Raw genomic sequence first — 20,834 nt, 5'->3', positions numbered from 1 at the left:
GAAAAATAATTCAGTCCTTCCTGTAGCATGAGTAATCAACATTGGCCTTTTATTATTATTATTTTTTAATTTATAAAAGTTTACTTAGCTTCACAGCTCATAATCATTTCAGGTACCTATTGAGGATTGTTATCAAATTTGAGAATTTTTTTTATAAGATTTCAGGAAATTTCAAATCCACCACCCAGGTCCCCCAGTGAATAATTTGCTATTCATTTTATATATTACTACAATAATGCTATGTACCCAACAATCACATAGCCCCATTTGCATGTGTCAGCAAGTATTTGTCTCATGTGTCTGGGGTGGTTAGCTAAGCAACTCTACTGATCTTGTCTGGCTTACATATCTAGGGGTCAGCTATCAATCAATTAATCTAGAATGGTGTTGGATGGATTACCGAGGCCACTCTGTTGTTATCTAGGTGTCTTACATCCTTTACCTGGGACCTGTGGGTTAGTCTGTGCATGTTCTTCTCAATGCCGTGGCAGAGGGGAAAAGCATAAACAAGCCAACCTGAGCTCTTCTTCAAGACTGCTTGCATTGGCTGACATCCTATTGGCCAAAACAAGTCACATGGCTCAGCCCAGTATCAAGGGATAGGGCAGAATATCCTTTCAGAGAATTGCAAGTTTATATGCAAAGCACAGATACAGGGAGAAGTGGAGAACTGGGTGTATCAATGCAATTCATCTACCATTTCCTTCATTACTTTAAAAAAAAAAGCAACCTTACTGAAGTATAACTGACATATCAAAAATACCTGAATGTTTAATGTATGCAATTTGATGAGTTTGGACATAATGCATACACCCATGAAATCCCCTTTGCTTTTTTTTTTTAGTAAGAACACTTAACATGGGATCTACTCTCTTAACAAATTTTTTAAGTAGACAATATAATATTAGTAACTGTAGGTACTATGTTTTACAACAGATCTCTAGAATTTATTCTTCTTGAATAACTGAAACTTTATACCCATTTAACAACAATTATCCATTTCTTCCTCCCTCTAGCTCCTGACAACCACCATTCTACGGTCTGCTTTCATGAGTTTGATTATTTTATTTACTCATATAATGGGGATAATGCAGTACTTGTTTTTCTGGGACAGGCTTTTTTCACTTAGCAAAGTATCCTGCAGGTTCAGCCATGTTGTTACATATGACAGGATTTTTTTCTTTTTAAATGCTAACATTCCATTATAAGTATATACCATATTTTCTTTATCCACCCATCCATCCATGGACATTTAAGTTGTTGCCATATTTGGGCTATTGTGAATAATGCTGCAATGAACATAAGAGGACAGATATAGTCTCGAGATCCTGATTTCAGTTCTTTGGGATATATGTCAGTAGTGGGTTTGCTAGATCATAGGTGGTTCTATAGCTAATTTTTTGAGGAACCTCCATATTGTTTTCCATAATAGCTGCACCATTTTACATTCCTACCAATAGTGCACAAAGTTTTCAATTTATCTGCATCCTCATTAACATTTGTTATCTTTTTTTTTAATAGTGGTCTTTCTAACAGGTATCAGGCGATATCTCATTGTAGTTTTGATTTGCATTTCCCTGATGATTAGTGATGTTGAGCATTTTTCATGTACTTACTCATGATTTGTATATCATCTTTGGAGAAATGTCTGTTCAAGTCTTTTGTCCCTCTTAAATTGGGTTATCTGTGGGTTTTGCTACTGAGTTGTATATTTAGGATATTAACTCCTTATCAGATGTATGGTTTGCAGATATTTCCTCCCATTCTTTAGGTTGCCTTTTCATTCTGTTGATTGTTTCCTTTGTTGTGCAGAAGCTTTAAGTTTGATGTAGTCCCACTTGTTTATTTTTGCTTGTGTTGCCTATGCTTCTGGTGTCATATCCAAGAAATCACTCCAAAGATCAATGTCAAGAAGGTTTTCCTCTATGTTTTTTTCCTACGAGTTTTACAGTTTCACAGTTTCAGGTTTATGTTTAGATCTACAATCCATTTTGAGTTGATTTTTGAGTATGATATAAAATAAGGGTCCAATTTCATTCTTTTGGATGTGGATATCCAGTTTTCCTAACACCATTTGTTGAATAAACTACCATTTCCCTTTATTACCTTTTTTCTTAACTTTTTCCATGTGGTTCAGTGATTGAGTTTGTTACAGACCTCAACAGCACCAATTCCGTTATTTCATTTTTAAATATGAGTCAGATTTACGTAAGATTTAGAATGAAATACTCGTTTTGGAAAGAACAAGATTGAGAAGATGCTTGAATGTCAGATTAGATGCTTGGATTCTTATTTGGCTTATAATTGTAGTCTTTATTCACCAAATGTTTACTGGGATCCTGAATCCTGAATATAAGCAGAATATGTACTACTATCCTGCTTATTCTCTCTCTTAATCTCTCTCTGTTTCTCTGTTTCTTTCTTCCTCCCCAGCTTTTTCCTTTTCTCCAAGTTATACAAGTGTGGTTTAGGTGTGATCCTTACCTTGGAGAGCTTATAAACTAGTTGTGATTGCGAAAGAAAAAATATTTTTTAAGGAAAATTAAAAATTGTGATAAATACAGTATAAATCTAGGAGTAGGGGAACTGAGAAGTGAGAGAAGGCACTTGGTATTTCATTCAAGCATGGGAGGGGTTTCGGCATGACGATATGGGGAGAGTGACATTGCAAGCAGAGGCAGTGAAGTAAGCAAAAACATGAAGTTAAAAGGTAGGAAGAAGAAGATCAAATTACTAGAGGCAGTAAATAAATATATTAGAGTGAGTAGTGCAATGGAGCAGAAATGTATGCTGTGACTATATGTACATAACCTTGAATATTGGGCTGAGATGTTTAAGTTTTTAATTTTCTTTTTATCTTAAAAAGCAACTTTTTCCTAGAGACAATGTTCCTAGAAATAATGTGTCTTTTCATGACCCTTATAATCAATAACATTTATTGAATATAAGATATGTACATAAAACTGGGGTAGACATTGCAGAGACTTACCCTCAAGAGTCCTTAAGGATGGCGACAGATGCGTAAACAATAATTATAATACCATGTTCCGAATACCATAACAGAGATATGCCCATGAAATAAATAATTATGGAAAAAGAAACAACTGTCTCTGAAGGATCTGGATAAGATTTGTGGTTCAGTTAAATAGGGAAGATAGGCTTTCCAAACGAATAATAAATCCAGTCTAGTTAAGATCAAGGGGGAAACTTAGAACATAGCAAAAAGCTCTATGAAGCTGCTTATGGTGAATGGAATGAGTGATAGGTGATAAACTGGAAGTGTGGTTTACAGCTAGGTGCTAAAGGGCATTGAGGGTCAGAGTAAAGGCTTTGGATCTATCTTGTAGACAATGAGTATTCACTAGAGCTATCAAGCAGGGAACTGTTAGCAGGGAAGTGGCATGAGTGGATGCATGGAAGAATGGTGTGGCCCAGTTCCTATGAGTTAGGCCAGTGGCTTTGAGGATGCAGAGGAAGACTGGAGATTCAGGAGGAATTGTCAATGCCGTAACAAAGGACTAGAGCCAGTGTGCTATGTGGAAGATAAATAATAGATAAGGGTAAGTCATTTGCCATTTTTCAAGATTTTAGGAGGCAGATGCAGACCCTCCCAAAGAGAATAGCTTTTAGCTTTTACCGCTAAAAACTCTTATTCCAAATTGTTTACGGATTTTGTTTTTAATGGACTTGCTAAATCTCCCGAAGCATGCCATCTAAAAGCCATCATCACCTTATGGTTTCTATAAAACTTTCACACAGGTTTCTTGTTTTGGTCCCTGCCTAGCTTTCGTAGCTTTCTCACTTTTCTCAGATAAGAAAAGCTTTATAGTTGCTTCTTTTACCCCTGTTTTAGGTAAATGAACCAATGTTCTTAGCATTTGTCCTGGAAAATCTTTATTTAGAAAGACGTTATGTACAATTTTGGATTTCATTACTCTTTTTCATAAGAATCATCATCGAACTTGATATTTTCCAATGGTTACATTTATTTACAATATATAAGTACCTAACATGTTTGTACCTTACGTGTTAACTCTGCTTTCGTCAGCAATTTCTGTCAGTTAGGATCAGGGTTGGCTCAGCGTTGCACAGACTAAAACAACAAGGACTTATTTTTCTCACATAAAAGCCAGACCTACGTAATTGGAAGCTAGACTGGTGCCATTGCTCCACAAGGTCCTCAGGGAAGACCCCACTCTTTCCAGCTCACCTGCCATCACTCGCTCAGGGGGAAGCCCTTGTTTTCATGCCCTGAGATCATCCAGCCACCTCAACTCATCCCCCTCCAAACAGCAGTAAGGCAAAGGGTAGGGAAGAGGGCAAAGGCCAGTTGTCTTTAAGGAAAGGATCTTCAAGAGTACAGAGACCTTTCTGCCTACATTTCATTGGTCAGTACTGAGTCCATAGCCACAGTTAGCCGCAGGATATGCACAGAGATGTAGCTAAATCGTCTATTACTTTTTGAGAAGGTGAGAATGACTATTAGGGGAAATTAAACTTGAAAGGGAAGGAGGAGGAAATAGGATATTTGGGGCAGATAACCACATTAGCGAGCCAGAAAACCTTTGGTCAGTTGCACTTCCACCTGGGTTACCTCTCTGAATCTGTTTACCCTTCTAAAAATTAGAATAATCATTCTGTCCTAAATTCTTCATCGTGTTTGTGGTTGAGGGTCAAATACAATGATGGATTTATCAACACTGAAAATTGTGTTGCACAAAGGTAAAGTATTATTTTAAAAGTATTAAGCAATCTTCTGAATCAATAGATATTAGTCAGGTGATATGTCGGTTTACATCAGACCCTTTGGTAACCTTATTTGACAAACAGAAGAATCATATATTAATGACAGATAACTCATATAGAGAGAACACATCTCTGCTTATGAAACACTTTCAAGAACATGATAATGCATTTGATTCTTCTGTCAACTCTGTGCAGTAAGGATTATTATGCCCATTCTACAGACAGGAAAACTAAAGCAGAGAGGTTAAATGAGTGGCTCAAAGGCATGTCGTTTCTCAGTGGTGAGTTTAGAAACCACTTTGTCTACAAATCTCTCCCACTTTTTTGTAATCTGTGTTGCTGCTTTAATCTTTACATATGCCACACTTCTTGTTGCCCATTTGGTAAAGTCTAGATCTGTAAGACTGGAGTGACAAACTCTCAGTTATTTATCCCTACTTTGTCTACATGGTGTTCTTTCCCATTCCTGCCCAACATGAATCAAATCCTTCAATCTGGCAGTCCATTCCTATACACATACACTACCCTGAAGAGCCACTTCCTGCCCTACTATAATGTTTATGATCTTCGCCTACTCAACTTCTGTCCCTTCTTTAAGTGTCAACTTGGGTCTCATCTTCTGTGTGAGACATTTCTTGAACACTTCAGAACACAGTTCTTCCACTTCCTTGAACTTCTGTAACATAGAGACTATATATAGAATGCATATATTACATTTAATTATAGATATACATTATACACTGTATCAGATTATTCCATATGTCTTAGCTCTCTCTGACAGTGGTAAGAATATTGGAGGAACAAAAACTAGTACAGATTCAACTTAAGGCAGCTATTAATTCTTAAGTGTCTGCTAAGATCTAGTCTCAACTTTCATGACAGATGAGGGAAAAGGTTCAAAGAGGCAAAGAGACGGGTCTGGTGTCAAATATCTAGGAATTGAATCCTGCTGTACTAAACTTGTGGTCTTAGGCTTGATCCTTTACAACTACCAGTTGAACATGTGACTAAAAGCCAAATACTGTGTGGGTGTGTTTAGCTTACTATCCCACGTTGAGAGAAGCCCAGAAAAATAGCATTCCTGATTAATGGTAATCCCTGGGTTAATTTATATATATATATCTTATATTCAAAACTGAGAAGATGACCAAAACGATGGGAATTTTATCAGTAGAAAAGATAGATAAGAACTTCTAACTAAGTCAGGATGTTAAAGTGAACTGCAAGGCTATTCTCTTATGCACGCAGTCATAAATGTTTAGTTCATATTCACGTTGCCATCTATACAGCCTAGTTATATGATTGCTTTCCTCCTTTATGTAATATAAATTCGGGATGGGGACAATGTTTTATGCTTATGCTCATTTTGTAATATTAATGTTAACTAAAATAGTGCTATATAGGAATATATAATTCATAGAAATACATTTTTGACCGAAAAATGGATTATCTTCTTATTTATCTTCTTTCTGGTGTTTGAGTACTTTCTCCAAGTAGACAAGTAGACTGTGGAATATTTTCAGTAATGGACAACCCAAATATTTAAAGACTACAAGCATGTTTTCATTTTATCTTAGGATATTGAATTAAATTTATGAAGTTGATTTTTAATGGTTTGTGCATAATTATGCATATATATATATATATATATATTTCCCAAGATACAAAATCTGTCTGTTAGATCTTAAGCTATCTAGCAACCATTGATACCTCTATTTATCTATCTATATTTACATGTAAAAATGAAATATGTTACATGAAATATGAAGAGAAATGTTCTCCTGTCACTAGCATAGTGAAGGGATGAGCCAGTGTTTTTGTGTTCATCTTGTGTGTTTAAGACAGTGTTCAGGACCACAAGGAAAAGAAGCTCTGGCATATGTTATGAAGATCATATTTTATTATTACTTATGATTCCAAATATGTTTTCTTCTGTTGAGAATTTTTTGGTTCAAATTATTTGTTTGTTAGAAAAAATCATCTTATACTGTTTGAGTATATGTTCATTTCACAGAGCAGAGATCCTGAACTCTCAGATCCATGTGGGGCCCTTGGAGTCCTTATAATCTAATCCCTTTATTGCAGATGAGTTTATGTGATTTACCTGAAGTCACATAGTAATTAGTCATGGTGAAGAGACAAGAAGCCAGTTCTCCTCACTCTTAGAACTCCTCTCTCTCTTCTAATTTCAATTCATAGGTTTTAATCTTCAAAAAGAATCATTTTAAGAAGCAAGATGATTTATTCAAAAGTTCACTGATCCTTTCCTCTCTCTTCCTTTTTTCCCCTCTAGCCCTCTTCAATCTAATCCCTGTGGGCCTGCGTGTGGTGGCCATCCAAGGGGTGAAGGCCAGCCTCTATGTGGCCATGAATGGTGAAGGCTATCTCTACAGCTCAGTAAGTACCTTGTTGTGTGTGCGTGTGTGTATGTGTGTGTGTGTGTGCGCACATAAACTGGCATGGAGAGTAATGAAGTAACCATTATTTTAGGGAAGAAAATTACAAGTTGAAGTCAATGTATATTTTCTGACCCAGTATATCAGGATTATTATGAAGATTTTATAATTTACAATGTTAAAGATCACGCTCTGTTGAGAAGGAGCTAGTAACCCTCCATGTGATACAAATTCTCTTTTTCTGTCTCACTTCTAGAGGATAATCTTTTGAATTGTACCTTTCTGTTTAATTCAAGAGGTAAAACATTTTTTCCTTTCTCCTGTTACCTCTCCTTCAAGCACAGAGGATGGTTTAGGAAGCTAAATTCTTGAATTTGTCTGGGAGTCTTCTCTGGCTTGTTGTGGAGAAAAAACCTTTCAGAATAGACTGTGTTTTTGTTTGTATTTAATAGAACTGTGTAGTACCTAATTTGTCAGACTCCTGGGATAACTGGTCACTTTAAAGACATGTGAATTGATGGAATGAGCTTTGGATTAGGGGCTGGGATATTTGAGTTTTATTTGCATTTCAACTACAATATTCCTGTGAGAAAGTGGCCTCCTCTCTTTGACTTAATTTCCAAACTTTTAAAATGAGGGTGTTGGATCTCATGTTGTCTAACATCTCTTTTGAATCTAAAACTAACAAAATTAGGTGGCATCAGTGGCTACATTATGAGCCCTGACATATTTTAAAGTAGTTAATGGTCCCACTCTCAAGATAATAATTTATGCATTGAGAGAATGCAGCTGCACTGAATCTTCTGTATGTATATAATTCCTGCTCTGTTCTAAGGGAATTGCCTATTTGTAGCTCATGACGAAATATTCTTGAAAATCATGGTTACAGATTTCCACCCTTGCTTTCTTTGATCTCACTAAATAAGACAAGGTTATTCAGGAAGTTCACTGATGCCCACTAGATTCTCAATTAATTATTGAATAGCTTTTATTAAACTTTTTCCACAATCAATTAAATGAATCTCTGGTACCCTATGCTTGCTTACTAGTAGTACCACTGTCATTCATATTAGAATTCTTAAAGATGCCATTTTACTCTTGAACATATTCACATCTGAATATGCATTTATATATCAGATGTGTACATACACATTTTTTCAATGGTCTACTCAAAATAATACTTAAAGATAGATACATTTTGGTCAAATGGTCAAAACAATGGGCTTTCATTTTTAATGTGTCATAATTCTAACATTTCTTAATGTCCAGTTATTGTGAATCTATATTTTTAATGTGAGAATTAAAATAAGAAAAGGACAGTTATTGTTTTGAATAATTCTAGTTGGTTAAACTTTTTTAAAAAAAGTTTTGAATGCAATACAAACTAAAATATTTAGGTGATCTTAGGATAGTATTGATTTAAGAAGGTAGACTAAAGGTAGACTATATTTATATTTAGAAGGTTGTTATTCATTTTTATATTTATTTAAAAGGTAATAATTCTGGTTGTAATTCTACAAAAACAGAGTTCAGATTTCTGAACCAGAGTTCATTTCCAAAGGTCTGGGAAGAAGAAAAACACAGATTATCTGACAACAGTATTGTAGCAGGTGGCAGCTGTATAGGAGCCCGTGTGTGTTTTGTGTGTGTGTGTGTGTGTGTGTGTGTGTGTGTGTGTGTGTGTGTGTGTGTGTGTGTGTGTGTGTTAAGGGGGTGCAGGCAGGGAGGGGTCCCCGTTGTTGGGTGCAATCCCAAAGTTCCTGGGAGAGGAGCCTGGGTATTCAGCATGACATAACTGAACTTCATATGTGGCAGCATTTTTAGAGATACATTTTTTCTTTTTTTCTTGCTCAGAACTAGGCTTAAGATACAGGGAGCCCATAGGAGAGGTTTTAAGAAATTCTTTACTAGAGAATTTTACTGTAGGTACTTCTTTGTAAAGGATCTAACACCTTAGTAAAACCAATAATGGCCTGTTGAGTTACCTGTTTTCAGCTTTCCTCTTCACTTAAATCAAATTTGCCTCATACCAAGAATTGCAACCCTTTTCCCTGTATGGTACTGTGAGGCTACTGGAACAATTCTTCTTAATTATAAGCTGGGCCTCACTGACATTGAGCATCAGGTTCCCTACTTTCAAAATCACTCTCTTTCTGGATAGGACTAACAGTATGAAATTCTGGTTTTTAATTTTAAGCAGGGGCATAGGCCTGAAGATTTTGTTATAGGACGAAAGGGGGCCAATATCAGGAGAGACAGACCTGAAAGAGAATTGGGTATCAAGGCTTCATCACACTGGTTTTGCTGCTTGTCTGTGTGGCATGTCTCAGCAAGAGAGCACCAGTGTGGCCAGGAACCTTGCGGGGAGTTAAAAACAGGGTGTTACAGGCTTTCGTGATGTGCTTTTGGTATATGTTAAGGCTTGAAGTTATTTGAAAAGCAGTTTCCTACTTGATGTTAAACAGTGTAGCTGAGCACACCAATAAGGCCCATACCTGGAATTATGGCGGGCGCAGGGGGACTGGTGGTGTGTGTCTGAAGGCAAAACCCTAGAGGTCCTAAAGAAGCTAACATAGAATCCAAGAGAAATTCTCAAATGGTATCATTTATCTAGTGGCATTCACCTTGTCTGTATTCATATTTAGGCTAGGAATTAATTCCCCAGTTACTTCTGATTCCCCCTCACCCTACCCCATTTACCAGGAGACAAAAGAGACAGTAGTAAAGACCGAGTGACTGTTAGGTAGCATAGAGCTAAAGTTTCCAGATCCATTCTGAAAATATTTTAATAGGTGAGTTTAATCCATAAGCATTTAATGAGATTGTTGATGCATCTAGATTTGTTTTTACCCTTGTAGTTTGCTTTTTATTTTGCTTCTATTTTCTTCTTCTTTATTTTCTCACATTACTGAAACATTTTCCTAGTCTATCTTTATTCTTCTGCTAGTTCATAAACGTAGGTTATAATTCTAGTGTTTTAATGATTTAGACTTTTTTAACAGACATACATATGTATATAATTTGCTAAATAATAAAACATATTATTTATTTCTGTCCTTTTTCCAAACAGCTGATAGACCTTAGTATGTTTTCTTGCTTAGTAAACACCACCACCCTTCTCACCAATTGGATTATTTACACTTTAAAATTAATATGCACAATTAGTTATTATTCTATACTAAAAGTTACATTTATCAATCTTTAAAATAATTTCTGTGCACACAGGTTTTGTTTTTGTGTTTATCAAATTCGGTCCCTCTGAGTTTACTTTTCTTCTAAACAAAATCTTCCACTGTTTTCAGTGTGTGCATCTGTAGGTGGTGAATTCCCTTCATTCTGGTATCCGTGAAAATGCCTTCCTTTCACTTTCACTCTTGAATTACAGTTCAGATAGTTATACAGTTCTTAGTAGACCTATATTTCCCCCAGCACTTTGACAATTATATTCTATTGGCTTCTGGCATGTACTGTTGACTGTGAGAAGTTTGTTGTCAGTTTAATATTCTCTCCTTTGTAGGTTATCTATATGGAAAATTTTAAGGACTTTTTCTCTTTATACTTTATGTTCTGCAAATTCACTATAATGTCTAGTTGTAAATCTAATTAAGTTATCTTGTTAGAAATTCAGAATGCACTTTCAATCCAAAGAATCAGACTTCTCTAATTCTGGAAAGTTTTAACTCTTCCCATTTACATTTTATTTCTCTGTTATACTTGCCAGTCTCTTGTGCTGATAATATTTAAATCACTTTCACTAGAAACTTGCAAATTTATCTGCTCTAGAAATGATGCCATCTGTTTAGTGATTTCAGTCACTATGCTTTAAATTTTTGGATGTTTAATGGTTTCCATTCCATATCTACCTGATCTTGATTGATTTCTTCCTGTTTTTACTATCTGGCTCTTTTTACAGAAAGTTATTAACTCATTTATCTCTCTGAGCTTTCTTATGATACTTGTTATACTTTTCCATAAAGTTAGTTTCTTTTGTAATGAATTCATGTTTCAATCGTTGATTTTGTTGGCTGTCATTTTTAGAATTAGACTGAGATTATATTAGACTTTAGAATTTGTTCTGCATGTGTTTGGAATTTTGGTCTGTAGGCCCATTTCTCTCTTTCTTTCTTCATGATCTTCTTCTTTTGAAGTCTGCCCTCAATTTCTAGCAAATTTTTGGTTGCTGCTATCCAACTTCCAGTGGTCCTAGTTTAGAATAAGATTTTAAGAGTGATTTCAAGGCTGCATCCTAGGGTAACACTGGGGTTAGGAAAGGGGGCCTGGGCAAGGGTATGGCTTGGTCTTGTTTCTCTCATTGTGAGTCTGTGTCTATCATTGCATCTTGCTTAAAATACTAGCAGCATTTTAAAAAATACAGTTGATATACAATATTATATTAGTTTCATGCAATCTACATGGTGATTTGAAATTCACATACATTAGGAATAACCACCATGGTAAGTCTAGTAACAATTTGTCTCCATACAGTTATTACAATATTATTGATCATAGTCCTTATGCTACATATTACATCTCTGTGTCTTATTATTTTATAATTAAAAGTTTGTACCTCTTAATCCCCTTCACCTACTTTGCCCAACCCTACACCCCCCCTCCCATCTGGCAACCACCGGTTTCTTCTCTGTATCTATGAATCGGTTTTCATTTTGTTTTGATTGTTTTGTTTTTTTATATTCCACAAATAAGTGAGATCATATATTGGGTTGGCCCAAAAGTTCATTCGGTTTTTCCATAACATCTTATGGAAAAACCCAGATGAACTTTTGGGTCAACACAATAGTATTTGTCTTTCTCTGCCAGACTTATTTCACTTAGTGTAATACTGTCTAGACCCAACTATGTTGTTGGAAATTGAAAGATTTCTTTTTCTTTTAAATGTTCCACTGTATATATATACCACATCTTTTTTATACATTCATCTGTTGATGGACACTTAGGTTGTTTCCATATCTTGGCTATTATAAATAATGCTTCAGTGAACATTGGAGTGCATATATCTTTTTGAATCAGTGTTTTTGTTTCCTTTAGGTAAATACCAAGAAGTGAAATTGCTGGGTCACATGTTCTATCTTTCATTTTTTAAGGAACCTCCATACTGTTTTTTTTATAGTGGCTGTACCAATTTACAGTCCCACCAGCAGTGCATGAGTGTTCCCTTTTCACCACATCCTCAGCAACATTTGTTATTTATTGACTTTTCGATGATAGCTATTCTGATAGGTGAGAGGTGAATTTGATCTCATTGTGGTGTTGATTTGCATTTCTCTGATGATTAGTGATGATGAGCAAGTAGCAGCATTTTTTATTTCTGCCTTTTAAGAGTTGGAGCAGGAAAATTATACCAGTCCCTCGTGTGAGCAGGTAGCCTGGCTCTGGTCCTTTATTTTACACAGAGGGCTTTTATTCCCATTGACCTGACCGGAGTGGAACTTGGGGTCACACCACCCCCTTCAGGACATGAAGCCCAGTAGGCCTGCAGCTGCCACTTGCTCAGTGCTTTGTATTTCCATTCTATAGGGATGATTAACTTGCTTTGATCCTGGTTATGTCATTTACACCTCACATTGCCAAATTCAATGTCATGAAACTTTTCTTTATTTTCTTCTAGGGCTTTTATGGTTTTAGGTCTTACATTTCAGGTTTTAATCCCTTTTGAATTAAATTTTGTGTATGATATAAGCAAATACCAGTATAGATGAGGTAGGTCAAGAAAAGGAAATTCCAGTTCAATCTTCATTAAAAAAAAGTTTCTTTGATTGATGTATTGTTGACTTACAATGTTGTATTAGTTTCAGGTGTACAGCAAAGTGATTCCGTTATACATAAATATATATATATGTATATATAGTCTTTTCAGATTCTTATAGGCTATTATAAGATATTGAATATAGTTCCCTGTGCTATACAGTAGGTCCTGTTGTTTATCTATTTCAGTGTTCACTTGTAGAGTCAACATTTCTTATCCTATTTGCTGCTGCAGTTAAGGATGTGTCACTCCATACTGTTACAACATAATATCAAAAGCATAATTCTTTGACATGGCTTTAGAATTCCATGACTAAATCTGATGCTTCAGTGAGAGCAGACAATGTCGAGATTGCAATAATATACTGACTTTATATTGAAAAACTGAGTCAAGAGTTACTGAGAGGGCTTCCCTGGTGGCGCAGTGGTTGAGAGTCTGCCTGCCGATGCAGGGGACACGGGTGCGTGCCCTGGTCCGGGAAGATCCCACATGCTGCGGAGCGGCTGGGCCCATGAGCCATGGCCGCTGAGCCTGCGCATCCGGAGCCTGTGCTCCGCAACAGGAGAGGCCACAACAGTGAGAGGCCCACATACCGCAAGAAAAAAGAGTTGTTGAGAAGCATAGAAAGGGTCTCTGAGGAAGAAAAAAAGAGAAGGCCAATATTGAAAGTTATTGGAAGAAGACTGCTTTATACCCACAAAATGACAATAGGATATTTTTTATTTTCTCCTCTAATTTCTTTTCTTCCCCACTGTCATAGATGTCCAAAATTTCTCATCACTGAGGATGAAATACAAATTTTCTCATTTTCTGCAGCCAAAAATAACTTCCACATTTTGCACTTTGGTAGGACATTTATCTGTATATTTCCTTTCTTTCTTTTGTTGGAATTATTTGTTTTCATGCCCTATCTATATAATTAGATGCAAGTTCCTTAAAGTTAGTAATCATATCTAATGTAGGTTAATATATACCATAACACTGAAAACTGCAATTCCTATGTAAAGATAGCTGTTAAAATTTTGTTGATCAGTTGATGGATGCATTTCATGCAGTTTAATTTTGACAATAATTCATTGGCCATCTGGTCTTAATGGTTGTTGTAATAATTTTCCTGATTGTAACTTTATACACTTTCCAGTTCTGTTAACTGACTCAACTTTGAAGAGGCTATGACTATTCTATGGAAACATGGAATATTTGCTAAAGGAATCTTATTGTGCATACTTCTCTGTGGTGAAGCTAATGTTGTATTGTAATTTTAAGAGCTGATGTCGTGTTTTCCTTTCTGTACTAAATATTGCTTATAAAAGAAAAAAAAGCAAAAATTGGCAAGGATATCTTCTTGGGAAGCCGCTTGGTCATTACAATTCATTTCTCACTGGAAGAGTTCTGTTCCATAATGAAAAGAAATGGCAGTTTTTTAAAACACACGTATCTAGAATAGAGGTACAAAATAGTTACCCACTCTGGAATTTGAGTTTCTCCATCAACTGACTTCCTCATGGAATGTTCCAAAATTTGAGGCATATGCAGAAATATTTCTTGGGTAATGGTATCTCTGAAAAGTCTCTAATATTGAAGGAGAGCAAGAGGGAGGGAGGGAGGAAGAGAGAAACACCTTAGCCATTAATGCCAGATGAATCACAGAGTTTTGAAGTTACTGGTGCCTGAATAGAGGGAAGTCAAAAGCCAAATTAGAGGCTTGTTCAGCAAGTAGATTGTTAAATATTCAGTTAGGGTCATTTGCATAATTTTTCCTTCCATATAATTGTGGTTTTCTTGAATTTTATAACATTTCTTTTTCATCTTAGGTTGATTTTTGGCTATAGCACCTAGAAAATAATTGCTTATTTTGCCTACTTTTTTTTTTTTTTTGCCCTCATGTATATATATTTATTAGCTGAACTGGGTTGTTTTTAATCAACTAGAAAATATATATGTGGAATCCTGTTAGCCCAAGAATCTGGCTCTGTTGCTTGCAAATATGTGAAGTGAATTTTTGTTGCTGTTGTTGAAATTAGGTTGCCTTTCTTTAGAAAGAATCAACAGGTCATTAGTTATACGTTCAGTAAGGACTAAATGATGGTAAGCATCCATTTTTACCTTATGTTTTCAGTAGTAAGTGGTGTTGGTTTTATTCCAAGAAATTATAACTTCTGGAAAACATTAATACTTTAGCTCCTGGGCTAGCCTTAATTGTAAAAATTAATAAGAACCTGCTATATAAAAAATAAATAAAATAAAATATACTGAAAAAAGAATTAGCATATGTGTTTCCAGTAGCATTTTTCATTGAAAAGTAAAAATAGGATTAAGCTCTAAGAGCAGCACTAATGAGGACCTTTGGTTGAATCATTTGAAAATGATACTACATTTTATATTTTTTATTTCTACCTTGCCATGAGGCACATTAGGCCAACATGTAGTCATATATCCAAAATTTCTCAATTGTATTTCTTAGGTCATTAGTGAATCAGGCAGTATTAAGCAGTATTTAAGAATGAAAGCTTTAGAAATAAAACTGGGTTTGAATCACAGCTCTGTAACTTACTTCCTTGTGTCATTGGGGAAATTTGTTAACCTTCTAGACTCAGTTTCCTTATATATAAATTGGAGATAATTATGAAAATACCAGCTTTATAGGATTATAGCAAGAATTAAATGAGACAATGCATGTAAAACCCTAGTACTGTGCCTAGTACATAGTCAATGCTCAATGTCAGCCATATGTAGTAGTAGTAGTAGTAATAGTAAAATAGTATAGTAGTAGTATTAGTAATAGTAGTAGATACATTAAATAAGATGCTCAATGTATCCTAAATCAGTTTCTTACCATCAGTTCATGAAGTTCACATAGGATAATTCTACCTGAATTTTCAGTGGTGATTCCTGGTTTGCCTAACCCACTATCTTTAGCCATCCTGGCCATGGGAGGTTGGTTGCAGAGCATCTCCCATTTAACTAGAGCCAATTAGTTTCAGGCCCAAGACTTGACTTTATCTGTTGAAGGAGAGTTGCCTTTTTTTTTTTTAAAACTGAATTTAGAGCTGAGAGGATCAAGGACTACAGCCATCTTAAAAACACAAGGAGAAATCATATCTTAGAATGATTCCAACACTCAGAGGACAGAAAGTCTCTAGGTGGAAAGATGGAGAAGTCAGTTCTTGTTCACATCCTTTGACATTGTACACGAAGACATACGTGAAGCCAGCCCTCCCTCTGAATTTTCAGTCTTAGGAGCCCATAATTACCCTTCTGTATGAACCAGTTTGGGCTGTATTTGTTTTTAACCTGCTTAACTGATAAAGTGAACCAATTTTCAGAGTGTTAAGACTTTCCGAGAAAGCTAAAGCTCCATTTGTTCCGTGTTCTCTATGTCTTTTCTGGTGAATAATTTCCCAGTGGCCTCCTTCTGAAGAGTTACGACTTTACTATTGCTCTCTGGGCCAGCCTGATTCCCAAAAGAGATTATCTGTTCTGATTCGTTCTACCTTCCCTTGCCTGTTCCCCTCCAAAACCAACATAAGAATTAGTCATTTTCATATGTAAATGTTTCTTGGGTTTGTAACAAACAAATCATCGAAAGATAAGAATCAACTTTTCTTTCCTCTTGCCCCCCCAGCATGAGCCAGTTTTTCAACTTTTGGGGACTTCTTCAAAATATCTCTTTATATAACTCCCTTGGAGGGAAGTATATTGCATAAAATAAGTGTGTAAGCCATGACTTTCATAGACTTTAGGGAGGGGAAAAGAGAAGAAATTATGAGTGCTAAATGCAGAGGGAAAATCAGTAGGTTTTCAGGTGAGATTTGAATGAAATAGAGATGCAGTGAAACAGAGAAACAGAAGCAATTCATTTTTATGACCAAGTCTGCAGATAAGTTCACGCTTTGAATAGATATCACTGAGGAAAAGAATATGAAAAAACAAAACAAAACATTGTGATAGGTGGCCAAATTAGAACAATTGTCAGGGAAGGACAGATTGCAAAGTGCTGCATTTTGAGATTTCAAGCCGACAGCCTCCTGCATTTATGGTGTACCTAAAGTTTGTTTCTGCACCACAGAATTTTAAAATCTAGTAGTTAAATTGGGGAAATGGTTTAGCTACATAGAAATGTATATGTCAAAAGTGACATATATTTCAGCTATCTCCAAATGGAAAGAAAGACATTTATTTTGAGTCCACTGAAAACGTCAGTCTCCCGTGGGGTACCTATATGTCATGGTCCATCCAGAAGAGTTCCAGTTTATGCCTGATGTCTTAGTGTAATTATTGACACCACCTGTTTGACCCTCAGAAGTGTCCTGGATTAGGGTTTGGGCAATAATTATACAGTCATGTTACACATGATTCTACATATGACTCAGTGGGTGATCTGAGGGTCAATATATGCACAAAATCTTACTGAATAATTTGAAAATTACCTGTTCTGATTTACTCCCCAAGACCAAATCTTCATGATAAATTTCTTAAGTTCACTTTCCTGTATCACCCAGTGATTGAGTTTGGCTGTGAGTAAAAAGACACCCATAACAATGATTTAAAGGGATCAAAGGTTTAAGTTTTCTCACATAACCAGAAGTCTGGAGATAGATAGTTACTGGTATTGGTTCATTGACTGGCTAAACAACCCTTGGCTAAAAGACCAAGGTTTTTACATTTATTTGGCCTTTTCCTCGTGGTACAAGATGGCTCCTGCCTCCCCAGCTAACGTGTATACATTCTGGGAAGTAAAAAAGGGGCACAGAGAAAGAGATGGTGCCTTTATCAGGAAAGAACACTTTCCCAGAAGTTTCAGCAATGTCCGTAGTGATGTCCAGTGATGACCATAGAACTGTGTCACATGGTCACCCCTAGGTGGACGGAGTGTGGGGAAATGTCTCAATTTTTTTTTTTTTAAATTTGAGCTACATATATTGCCATATTCATCAAAACCAGGGTTCTGTTAATATGATCGGGAAAATGGATATTGGGTAGACACTTGGCAACTGCCCCACTTCTCCAGGCTGAGAATATAAATGTAGATAACGTAAAACTTTAGCACAAGAGAGTCAAAGAGACAGAGAGCAACTGAACAGATTGAAGAATAGATATGCATGTGTAGTTTCTTCATTAGGTAATGTAAAATCTTTTGAATTACTATAAATATTGGTTGAAAAATTTATGAATCTCTACTGGGAAGCTAAATATTGAACTCTAGAGACTAACGGGAAGAGATCTTACCTGTAATTTTATTCAGGTCCAAATAGATTAGAATTTCCCTGGGATTTGGTGACAGAAGCTTTCTGCTTGTTGACTTTTCATGATGGATCGCTGGATATTTCCTCTGAAATTTCTCTCTATAGCTAGGGCAAAGATGAATAAGCATTGCTAATTCAACTTCCATTCTTCTATTTCACTGGATGGGTAAAAGTTCTCTCTGTAGGAAGCTGTGAGAAGTTGTGAGGGAACTGAAAGTCACTATGGAGTGGGATATAGCATATTGACTTGTAAGGGCATGCTTGCCTGTGGTTTCAATACAGATATTCCTGAAACTCCAGCAACTTTTCCATGCTCCCATTTAACCAATAATTTACCTATTTATTTAGTGTAGATAGTGTGGCTCACATTGTCTTAGGCACTGAAAATGAAATGAAAAACATTTCCATTGTAGTGGGAGAACAAGACGACACATAAATAAATATGGAAATTTACTATATAGGATTGGTTTTTATAAAACAAAAAATATATTTCAGTAATAGAGAATAATAGAGAAAACTAATTTAGATAGGATTGCCATGAAACTTTCTTTAAGGAGATGATATTCATGCTAAAACTAAAGGATGAAGCGAAAGACCAAACCAGAGGAAGTGTACTAGCAGAGGCAGAAATAAGTGCAAAACAGTCATAGGAGTAAAATGTTTATAAATCTTATTGTTTCTCACACATTCTATCATAATTCTTACACCTGAAGTGCTAATTCTAATATCTGTTCATTTTAATTTGCTCGTCTATTTGATTTAAAATATTTTTACATATTGTGTGCTGAGTACCATTTTGGGTGCTCCAGGCATGAGAGAGGAAAAGAACAAACACTGCACTTTCATACCATAATAAAAGAATGAAATTGTTAAGGGTTATAAAGGAAGGAAGCAGGGTTATAGAAACATAATACATTTATGTCTTGGCATATTTTTTTAATTTTTAAATTTACATTAATTCTCATCATGAATTTCTTTCTGTTATTTGTGCTATCCTTGTATTTTGACTCTTTTTACATTGAACCCAGGAATAAGTTGTATGTTTTTTAAAAATTTGTATGCTGTTTATTGAATTCTTTCTTTATTATTAATATTCCTAAGGGATTTCCAGGAACTTTCTCAGTAATTTCAATGAAAAGACTTTATTGGCATTATCTTAAAACCTTGAAATCTGATTAGTAGCATGTTGCCAAAAATATTTATGTTTTAAAAAGTCCACATCACGTACAAAAAGTAACTTAAAATGGATCATAAACTTAACTGTAAGAGCTAAAACTATAAAACACTTAGAAGAAAGCATAAGGCTAAATCTTCATGACCTTAGGTTAAACAGTAGTTTTAGAGATATGAAACCAAAAGCACAGGCAACACACAAAAAATTTTCATCTTAATTAAAACATTTGTGCTTCCAAGAACACAATCAAGAAAGTGAAAAAGACAACCCAGAGAAGGGGAGAAAAGTTAGCAAGTCATTTATCTGGTAAGGAATGTGTATCTAGAATATATAAATAACTCATAGAACTAAAAATGAAAAGACAAAAGTGTACAAAGGATTTGAATAGACATATTTCCAAAGGAGATATACAAATAGTTAAGAGCCACATGAAAAGATGTTCAACACCATTAGCCATCAAGGAAATGCAAATCAAAAACCACAAGGACTCACCACTTCACACCCACTAAGATGGCTTTATTAAAAAAGATAATAACAAGTACAGGTGAGGATATGGAGAAGTTGGAACCCTTATATACTGCTAACGGGAATCTAAAATGCCATAGCCACTTTGGAAAATAGTCTACCAGTTCTGCAAAAGGTTAAAGATAGAGTTACCATATGACCCAGCAATTTCACTACTAGGTATATACCCAAGAGAAATGAAAACGTAGGTCCACACAAAAACTTTTCTATATTAATATTCATAGCAGCATTATTTAAAATAGCCCAAAGTGGAAATAACCCAAATGTCCATCAACTAACGAATGGATAAGGTGTGGCACATTTATTCAATATAATATTATTTAGCAATAAAAGAGAGTGCTGAGGCATGCTACAACATGTATGAATCGTGGCAACAGTATGTTAAATGAAAGAAACCAGTCACAAAAGACAACATATGGTATAATTCCATTTATATGAAATGTCCAGAATAGACAACTCTATAGAGACAGGAAGTTGATTAATGATTATGCTGTGATAAATGGGAACAGACTGCTACTAAAGGGTGGGAGTTTGCTTTTTGGGGTAATGAAAAAACTACAGTTGATTGTGATGATGGTTGTACAGCTCTGTCAATATACTAAAAACCATTGAATTATACACTTTGAATGGGTAAACTGTATGGTATGTGAATTATATCTCAATAGTGCTATTATTAAAAAGTTAATTCTATTTAAAATATCAATTTAATCATGATTTAATGGAGATTAAAAAGTAAATAAGATCATTTTCCCCTAATGGATTCCATACACATTAATTGAATTGTATTTTTTGTTTGTTTAAAGTAACACAAAGGTATGAATTTCCTCACAACTGGAGGGGCGTGACAGAACTTTAATACTCTGGTGCAAAAAGTGGAAAAAGGAGGACGAGCAGAGTAGAATTTGTTTTCATTGTGAAGATGTGTCCTACAACTGTAAACACCATTGATTTTGACCACAAAATACTAGCTATGAGAGAAGAGT

At 35.4% G+C, this 20,834-nt stretch overlaps 1 protein-coding gene across 6 annotated transcripts in view; it reads left to right on the top strand.

Moving 5' to 3' along the window:
• FGF12 (fibroblast growth factor 12) overlaps positions 1-20,834 on the top strand; it is a 567,554-nt gene that overhangs the window by 390,682 nt on the left and 156,038 nt on the right. For all 6 annotated transcript variants that reach the window (XM_073804029.1, XM_019923348.3, XM_073804027.1 and 3 more), the window contains one exon: positions 7,040-7,143. In XM_073804029.1, the coding sequence (XP_073660130.1) occupies positions 7,040-7,143 (104 nt within the window). The remainder of the gene's footprint in view (positions 1-7,039; positions 7,144-20,834) is intronic.

This window comes from Tursiops truncatus, chromosome 4, assembly GCF_011762595.2.
Source record: "Tursiops truncatus isolate mTurTru1 chromosome 4, mTurTru1.mat.Y, whole genome shotgun sequence".
Taxonomy (NCBI): domain Eukaryota; kingdom Metazoa; phylum Chordata; class Mammalia; order Artiodactyla; family Delphinidae; genus Tursiops; species Tursiops truncatus.
This window is presented reverse-complemented; position numbering and strand designations above follow the sequence as displayed.